This window comes from Spermophilus citellus (assembly GCF_964194105.1).
Source record: "Spermophilus citellus genome assembly, chromosome: 18".
NCBI classification, from domain to species: Eukaryota; Metazoa; Chordata; class Mammalia; order Rodentia; family Sciuridae; genus Spermophilus; species Spermophilus citellus.
Window position 1 is genome coordinate 13,188,361 of NC_138200.1, and position 9,773 is coordinate 13,198,133.

The 9,773-nt window shown below is 48.7% G+C and overlaps 1 protein-coding gene across 1 annotated transcript; it reads left to right on the plus strand.

The window, feature by feature from the left end:
- The first annotated feature begins 3,106 nt into the window (after nt 1-3,106).
- B9D2 (B9 domain containing 2) lies at nt 3,107-9,384 on the plus strand. The gene is made up of 4 exons (XM_081275685.1): nt 3,107-3,307; nt 3,736-3,827; nt 6,510-6,635; nt 8,813-9,384. The coding sequence occupies exons 2-4, from the start codon at nt 3,740-3,742 to the stop codon at nt 9,124-9,126; spliced, it is 528 nt and encodes a 175-aa protein (XP_081131811.1). The 5' UTR covers nt 3,107-3,307; nt 3,736-3,739; the 3' UTR covers nt 9,127-9,384.
- Nucleotides 9,385-9,773: the final 389 nt, after the last annotated feature.

The window sequence follows — 9,773 nt, forward strand, 5'->3', positions numbered from 1 at the left end:
ATGTGTTTCTTATAAAAAGATGTACATGATGCCATTCCAGTAACAATATTAATAAAAACCATGAATAGCAAACTTAACATTTACAGTGTTTTCTATACAGAAGGCACTGTCCCAAATTTATTACATATTTATATTAGTTATCTACTGCTGCATGAAAATCACTCCCAAAACTTAGTGGCTTAAAACAACAAATATTTATTATCTCACATAGTTTCTGTAGGTCAGGAGTCTGGCTTAGCTGGTGGTTCAGGGTCTCTCAGGAAGATATGATTAAAGTGTTGCCTAGGGCTATAGTCATCCAAAGACTTGATTGGGGCTGGAAGATCTGCTTCCTGGATGGGTTGCTCAGATAGTTATGGTTGTTGACAGGACACCCTCGTTCATCCTCATTTGTGTCTCTCAGTTGGCCGCTTCACTGTCTTCACCACATAGAGGCTGACCTGCTACAGAAAAGAGATTGAAAGAAAGAACCAGATACGAGTCTCAATGCCCTTTATGACCTAATCTTGGAAGTCACACAACAAGACATCTACAATATTCTATTGGCTATTAAGTTCAGCCCCATGAAAAGAGAGTCTCCACCCACTTAAAGGAGCTCCCTAAAACTTTTGGACATTTTAAAATAGCCTCATATATTAACACATAAAATCTTTTCTTGGGGGCTGGGGATGTGGCTCAAGCGGTAGCGCGTTCGCCTCGCATGCGTGCGACCCGGGTTCGATCCTCAGCACCACATACAAACAAGGATGTTGTGTCCGCCGAGAACTAAAAAATAAATATTAAAAAAAAAAATTCTCTCTCTCTCTCTCTCTCTCTCTCTCTCACTCACTCTTTCTTTAAAAAAAAAAAAAAAATCTTTTCTTGGGAGGTGGGCATCGGCGATTGAACCCAGGCATGCCTTACCACTGAGCTACATCTCTGCCCATATTTTTATTTTGAGACAGGGTCTAGATAAGTTGCTGAGGGTCTCACTAAATTGTAGAGGCTGGCCTCAAACTTGTGATCCTTCTGCCTGAGGCTCTAACTCATTAAATCCGTGTGTGTGTGTGTGTGTGTGTGTGTGTGTGTGTGTATGTGTTGCTGGGGATTGAACCTAGGGCCTTGTGCATGCAAGGCAAGCACTCTACCAACTGAGCTATATCTCCAGCCCAAAAGCATTAAATTTGATGATAATCCTATAGGTTGAGTATTATAATTCACCCTCCTGTTACAGATAAGGAAACTGAGGCACACAGAAGCTAACAGTCACACAGAAGGGACTGAACCAAGATTTAAGCCCTGGCAATATACCTGTGACCACTTCTTAGTCACATCCACCAGTGGGGAAGAAACCAATTGAAGGAAAATATTTAAAAGAAGGAACATTGACAAGACTTGATAACTGGTTGGATATAGAAAATGACAGCTTAGGATGTCACTGAAGCATAATATTCATATTTCTATAATACTGAGGGACATTTATCCAAAAGGCAAGATGGCATAGGGTCAGAATGTAAGGTTTAGGGAAAGGGTCAGGGCCATCTATGATCAATTTGGCTTCAGGCCCATGATTTTGCCTTAATTTCTTTTTTTTTTTAAAGATTTTTTTAGATGTTGATGGACCTTCATTTTATTCATTTATTTATATGCAGTGCTTGGAATTAAATCCAGTGCCTAACACATGCTAGGCAAGCACTTCACCACTGAGCCACAACCCCAGCCTCTCTTTTTTCTTCTTAATTTCTTGATCTTAAAAAACTGATAAATATTACCCATCCCTTGGAATGTCTGTGAGGATTGAAGGATTTAACATACAAAGATGCCTAGTTTAGCCTGTTGTGGTGGTGCACACTTGCAATCCCAGCAGCTCAGGAAGCTGAGGCAGGAAAATCACGAATTCAAAACCAGCCACAGCAATTTAGGAAGGCCCTAAGCAATACAGTGACAGCCTGTCTCTAAATAAAATACATAAAAAGGGTTGGAGATACGGCTAAATGGTCAAGCACCCCTGGGTTCAAACTCCAGTACCAAGAAAAAAAAAAAAAAAAAAAAGAAGAAGAAGAAGAAGAAAGAAAGAAAAGCCTGGGCTGGCAAAGAGGATACTAACTAAAAGGGAGCTTTTAAATTTATCTGTTAGTGAAACATTCTATTGAATTACAGTATTTAAGAAAGGATTTTCCTATTGAAATGTTGCCCCTTCCTTGTAATTTGGAGTCGGTGACCCTAATTTTTGTAGTTCTTCTGTGGGTGGGTGGGTGTGTTTCTGAAAAGGAGGAAATAAGTTCTCACCATTCTGGTCTGGCTTGAAAGAATAAAGGAGCAAGGTTCAACTAATTTAGAAGAGAGGAAAGACACTGCTAAGGAATTCAGGCTGAGTACCACGATGTGTGCTTGCTATTTGGACAACATAACTGAGACCTAGTGCCCAGCAGGGTCACAGGACAAATTACTGGCAGCAATATCATGGGAAGTAAGACTTTCAGGACTAGAGCAGTAGTTCAGTGATAGAGACTGGCATGCATGAGGTCCTGGATTCTATGCCCAGCACCCCCAACAAAACCAAACACCCCTGTATTTTCTTTGAAGGGGCCTAGTTCCTCATTTGTCATCCTCACTCCACCCCCTTTACTCAGACTCAGCACTACAAAGAACTTGGCAGAGTGTAGGAGAAGGAAGTTGGAGTGATCAGTCTTTCAGAAAAGCCTGGAGGCACTGTGAAGACCGAAGGAAAACCCAATCCCCGACTTTTCTAGTCTGAATGATGTACCCAATGTCCTGGGGTGGATTCTCCACTGATCCTGCTGATTCTCTAACTTTTTGTGGTCCTGGACAGGAAAGAAATTTGATGGTTTTTCTGGGGGGAAATGGGGGCACAAAGCATCAATAAAGAAGAAGGCACCCGCACAAATGGTAGGCACTAAAATTTCCTCAAACACTACCCAGATGGCAACTGCCCAGCCACGCCCCCAAAGGTTTCCACTGGGCGCGAGCAAGAGAAATGCTATTTTCCCAAAATGGAACGAGAGAGAGCGAGAAAATGTCTATCACACCTCCGCCCCACCTCCAATAACAGGTACCGCCAATCAGCAGCGCGCAGGGCGGGATCAAGGTCAGGGGCGGGGCCTGCAGTTGCCCTAGCAACAACCAGGGAACCCCAGGCGAGCGCGCGGCCGCGTAAGTGTTGTGGCTCAGATCTCTCGCTGTCAGGAAGGTCCTGGGAGAAACGCGATCCAGGCCTGGTTGGCACCCGCGGAGAAAAGGACTGGTCAGGCCCATGAGCTACAATCCTCACTGCTGCCTTCGCCTCCTAACCGTTAAGTGCGCTGAGGTAGGAATTACGCACGCGCCGACCTTAGAGGTGGGGCTACGACGGCCCAGAATTTTAGACGCATGCGCCCCACGGAGCTTAGGGGCCGTTCTAACGCAACTGGGCGGGACTTTGGGGGTAGTGGGCGGAGTCGTTGTCTATGGGGGAGGAGCTTTCCGCAGGACTGATCCATTGAAGGAGGCTTATTTTAGGCGGGGCAAAGATAGGCGCCGGATTCCTAACCCAGGGTGCCCTCTCTATTTTCCTCAGGCTTTCCTGGGAAGGCTGGTTGTTGACTTAGGATCTGTGGTTAAGACCACAGCGTCAGTGGGTTGACAAAACCAGTTTGGAATCCTAGTACTGCTCTATACGTGGTGGATCTCAGTTTCCTAGTCAGATGGAAATAGCACACTTACCTCACAGCTATGATTATATTTTTCTCCTCCCAGGGTCATGGCTGAGGTGCACGTGATTGGGCAGATCGTGGGGGCCACCGGTTTCTCTGAAAGTAGCCTCTTCTGCAAGTGGGGCATCCACACAGGTATTTTTCCCTGGGCCTGGTTCATCTCCCCATCAAAACACCCCACCCCCAGCTTATAGCTTCACACTCCTTTGACTCCCTGAGTCAGTGCCGGCTTCTCTCTTTCCGTTGGCTCTCAGGACTCCTGGTTCAGAACACACTCTGTTTCCAGTCTTATCCCTTTCCATCCTATTTCTGGGGTCTCTGGTTCCCATCCTCTGAGCTTTCAGCCCCACGGATGTGGGACTATATGCTTGAACCCTCCATACACACATTTCCATTCCTCCAAACATTATTAGACAGCCCTAACTCTCTCATTTGGATTCCACACACAATCTTTGGGGTGCCCAGAGACCCCCCATCTTTGATGAACAGTCTCTGTTGTTTATTGCAAAGTAAAAGCTTCCATCTAGATTTACAGAAGAGGGGCCACTCTCTGGTATTCATGATTCTGTGGACCTCATTCTGGCAGTCCTCCAGGTCTATTCCCACAGGCCCAGGAGGGACCTTGGAGGCCCCCTTTTCTATGCCTCCTATCTGAGGTCCTGTATGTAGTGGTACAGTGTAATGGCTAGGTTCACAGACTGCCAGATCTGGGTTCAAATACTAACTCCCCCCAGTTATTATTTGGGAGCCTTTGGACTTGATCTCTCCTGTACCTCAGTTCCCTCATCTGTAATGAAGCTAATAGCAGCTAAGAGGCAGCAGAGCTCAGAGATCAGACTTGCTGTGTTCGAAGCCAGTTGTTGCTTATTATGTAATCTTGGGCATTTCTCTTTGCCTTTATTCCCCTATTGGTACAACGTGAATAATAATACTGAACCTCTGCTGGTTGTTGTCATGACTAAATGATTATCAACGCACTTAAAATAGGACCTGGACTAGGAAGTGTTTGCCTGCTCATGTAAGCTTTAATGTGGTCTTGTTTGTAAAGCACTGTGTCCACAAAATAGATGTGTCTATTGCCATTGTCATCCCTTCAGTCCTGGGTCTTTCCTAATTTTACTGCCAAGTGGTAGCAGTTGAGATTTTCTGGGAAATTGAGATCCTGCAGTTGAGTGGATAAAAGGCAAAGTTTGGAGTCAGACTTTATTTCCAGTCTGGACCCAACCATTCCTGGGCTTTTTGACCCCAGGCAGATGTTGTCCTTTCTTTCAGATATTGTCCTTTCTTCAGTTGGGGAGTCAGAAAATAAATAAGCAGATAAAGAAATGGTCACAATGACTACAGATCATTGTAAGTTCGAGGAAAAAAAAAATGGGATGAATGTGATAGGAGCTGGTTTTAATAGAAAAGTCAGAAAGAGGCCCTTTGTGGAAGTGGCAATTGAGCTGAAGGATGAAAAAAAGCTAGGAATGGGGACATCCAGGAGCAGAGCTTTCTAGGCAGAAGAAACAGCTGTTGCAAAGGCCTTGAGACAGAACATAAATGGGACCAGGGAGGCTGGAGGTTGGTGATGGGACGTGAGTTCAGGGAGGTGGGGATGGGTTGCAGCATGAGGGGCCTTGTGGACCATGGTAGGGAGCCTGTAAACTGGGGCGGATAGGTTGGAGATTGAAGGGCCAAGCAGGACAGCACATTCCTGTAATTCCAGCAGACCAGGATGCTGCAGCAGGAGGATTACAAGTTCAAAACCAACCTCAGCAATTTAGTGAGGCCCTAAGCAATTTTGCTAGGTTGTCTCAAAAAATAAAAAGGGCTGGGGTGTGGCTCAGTGGTTAAGTGCCCCAGGGTTCAATTCCCAATATCCCCCCCCAAAAAAATTCTAAAGGGCAGATTAAATGAATGCATTGTCTAAAGACCTTAGCCTAGTATCTGGCATTTAGTAAGCGCTCAGTGCTCTTGTTCCCTATTCTTATCACTTCTCAGTAGGATCGTTGTTAATATGTGTTTTTCATCACGTGCTCCTGGAGGGTACTGTTAGCTGCATCCTTAAAAAACATTTATTTTTTTAGTTGTAGTTGGACACAATACCCCCATTTTGTTTACTTATTTTTATGTGGTGCTGAGAATCGAACCCTGGGCCTTGCACTTGCTAGGTGAGCACTCTACCACTGAGCCATAACCCCAGCCCAGTTGCATATTAGTTCTTGGACCAGGCCTCTAAATATTGGGTGAAAATAGTAATAAGATGGTATTGTAGCTGAGTGTGGTGGCACATGTCTGTAATCCCAGCAGCTCAGGAGGCTGAGGCAGGAGGATCACAGATTCAAAGTCAGCCTCAGCAACTTAGCAAGATCCTGTCTCAAAATCAAAAATAAAAAGGGCTGAGGATGTGGCTCAGTTGTTAAGCGCCCCCTTGGGTTCAGTCCCTGTACTATATATTGCTATTGGCCTGGGGTGTAGCTCAATTTAGCATGCACAAGGATTCAATCTCTAGCTCACACACACATACACACACACACACACACACACACACAAAAACCTCTAAAATGTTGAAACGTTTTATTCCAACACTCATTATGAATCTTCTCAAAATTATGAGGCTGCATTATTATGCATTATTCATTTTGCAGATGGGGAGACTGAGACAGAGTAAAGTAACTTGCCCAAGGTTGCACAGGCAAAAAGAGAAAGTGCCCAGATTTGGATCCAGACATTTTGCTCCAGAGCCCCACTTTGTAACTCCTCCACTCACCTCCAAATGCTCTTCCTGAAGGCTGTCCCCCACCTCCGTCTACATCTCAGCTCCTCTCCTTGCAGGGGCGGCATGGAAGCTCCTGTCAGGTGTACGGGAAGGCCAGACACAGGTGGACACTCCTCAGGTAGGGGACATGGCTTATTGGTCTCACCCCATAGACCTGCACTTCGCTACCAAAGGTCTCCAAGGTGAGTACCAGGCCTGGGCCCTGGGACCAGGGACGGAGAGGGAGACCTATAGTACCCAAAGCAGATGAACTGGGAACACCATGTCTTGTCCTGGTCTCCATATCTTGTGTGTCCCTTTCCTAACCACTGCCCTGAGAGGCTGTGTTAAGGCCTTCCTAGGCCTGTCCTACTGTATGTCCCAAATATGTGGGACGGGACAGAAGCCAGGGGTGGAAGGGAGATGAGAAGGTGGGGTCAGGATGGGAGGGGTGGTGGCCTTCAAGTAGAGACAATAGAAGAGCCTCCAGGGAGGAGGGAAGCCCGATAAGGGTGTGTGTGCGGTTTATGAGCAGTAGAAAGGGAGGAGGGCCCCCAGTGAGGGGCAGGGGCTCCTCAGCTTGAGAACAGAGGTGCTGCTCTAAGGGGAAATGAGTATTCAGGGGAGGAGGTGGATATAAAGCCTTTTCTGGTAGAAAATGCAGTAGATTCCAGAAAATAGCCTGGGGAGAGGTGCTGTATATTTCACAATACCAATACTGTTCACTGCTGCCTGCCCTGGCCCAGCCAGTGTTGGTGATGCGAGGGAGACATCTGTGATCCAGAGAGCCCCACCCCCTGCCCTGTCCTCAGGGGCGCCATCCTGTGGGGGAGACCCGACCTACCTCTAGACAGGAACAGCCCAAAGAGGGCAGGGCTAGGATAGGGGATTGTGGGAGGCCAGAGGGAACCCAGAAGAGGTGTTTGAGCCTGTCAGGGAGGTCACAGAGGTCTCCTGAGGGGCTTGAGCTTTGTTGTGAAGGGCCAGAGAAGCTAGCAAGGTGGAAGGTGGAAGAGTCCTGCGCACGGATAGCTGTGTATGGAAAGTTCGAAGGGGAGAGTGAGCAGGGTATTTTGAGGACTTTGGGTGAGTGGAGGGACAGCAAGGGAAGAGGGGACGGGCCATGCAGGGCCTTGAATGCCAGACTGAGGAGCTGAGGCCATTCAGAGGTACTCAGGAGCTAGAGCAGGTGAGGGACAAGTCAGATTTTGCTTTTAAAAGGTCTTTCTGGCTGCCGTATGGGTGTGATTTGGTTCAGCTCTCTAGCCTCCCAGTGTTGGTGTCTTCCTTGCCTTCTCCCTTCTCAGTCCTCCACCCATCCATCAGGAAACCCTGCTGGCTCTACCTAACACAGCCTAACGTGTACTCTTCTCCATCATCATCTTCACCTTGGTCATTCAGTAGCATCTTCACTGTATTCCCAGCCCCAAGCCCCAGGGTCTGTGTCTCCCACCAACCAGCGTAGCCTTGTGATTACCTAAGTCGGGTCACATCCCACTGTTGAGCCTTCTGGTGGCTCCTGACTCACTCCCTTCCCTCCTTTAGGCAATTGCTCAACTGTCATCTTCTTAGTGAAGCTTTCTTGATCCTTTCCTTTCCCAGGCTTCATCCCCACCTCCACCCCACCCGGCTTTATTTTTCTCCACAGCAGTTATCACCATCTGACGTACCCTGTAATTTGCTTATTTACTATGTTCAGTTGTCTAGGATGTCAGCCTCAGAGGGCAGAGATTTTTGTCTGCTGTGCTCACCACTGTGTCCCCAGCTCTAAGACAAGAGCTAGCACAGAGGAGGGGCTCAGAATACAGGGTGAGATGGTCTGGGTCTCCAAGACTTTGACTACCAGGCTGAGGAGCTGAGCTGTATCTGAGGACTCTGGCAAGTATATGGAAGAGCAGAAAGATGCTTCCAGCTGCCAGAGGGAGTAGATTAGACAGGGCAAGAATGAAGGCCCTGAGCCCAGAGTGGGAGAACAGGACCGTGCTATGAGGAGGGAAGGTAGAAGACGTCTAGGACAAGGCCCAAGACACTGACCTGGGACCTAGAAGAGCAGTGGGCTGCCCTGACAGGGAAACTTTGAGGAGGCACTCATAGAGAGGCCATATCTGAAGGACCTTGAATATCGAGGAGGTTGGACTTTGTACTGAGGGCACTGGGGAGCTATGGAAGAGTTTTGAGCAGGGGAGTAACATGGATTTAGAGAGATCCCTTTGGCTGTTGTGTGGCATTGAATTGGGAACCCAGAGAGGAGGCTGGGGCAAAACCCTGAGGGGAAAGGACTGGGTCCAGAGTCTTCAATGGTATCAGGGAGGTGGGGACCCAGGAGCAGGAAGCTGAGTACTACCATCCCTCGTTTTCTTCTCTCCATCCTATTCTGCAGGTTGGCCCCGACTCCATCTCCAGGTGTGGTCCCAGGACAGCTTTGGCCGCTGCCAGCTCGCAGGCTATGGCTTTTGCCATGTGCCCAGCAGCCCAGGCACCCACCATCTGGAATGCCCCACTTGGCGGCCCCTGGGCAGCTGGAGAGAGCAGCTGGCGAGGGCCTTTGTGGGTGGCGGGCCACAGCTGCTGCATGCAGACACTATCTACAGTGGGGCTGACCGGTATCGTCTGCACACAGCTGCGGGTGGCACTGTGCACCTTGAGATTGGCCTGCTACTGCGCCACTTTGACCGCTATGGAGTGGAGTGCTGAGGGACCCTAGTCCTCATCCACAGCCCTGGATACCTGGTGAGGGCAGGATGGCTCAGGGGTCAAGAGCAGTGGCTCTGGAGACTGTCAGACCTCATCCCAGCCAATGCATGGCCCCGCTTCTGTCCTAGGCCAGTAACTGCACCCTGGAGGCACAGTTTTCCACTCTGTCACACTGGGGCAGTATGAGGGCCACAGGGGTAGGGGGGTAAGAGGCTGCTTGGCACATAGGAGGTATTCAATAAAGGCAAGCAGTTCTTACAGGTGTGGTTCCTCCCTGATCGCCTTCATCTGTCATATGTCCTGTTGCCCATCCTTTCACCGACACCTTCTCTCTTCACGCCTCCATCTCGTGACAGAAGTCAGAAGTCATCTCCTGCCCCAGTTTCTCACTTTCTTCCCCTTCTGGGTCCCCCTCCTCGGATCCCCTCTCCCTTTATCCCTGATCTCCCATTGAGCCCTCCCTGCCAGGTCTGCATTTTCTCGTTGACCCAACACCAACCCCCAAAGCCACCGCTAATCTCCGCCACCCGCTCTAGTATGGCTCAGCCGCCAGGAGGCAGCACCCTGTCCACGGGGCGGAGCCGGGGTGCCTGCCCCCTCCCCCTGGGGCTGAAGGGACCCCCCTCGGAGCCCGCCCACGCGAGATG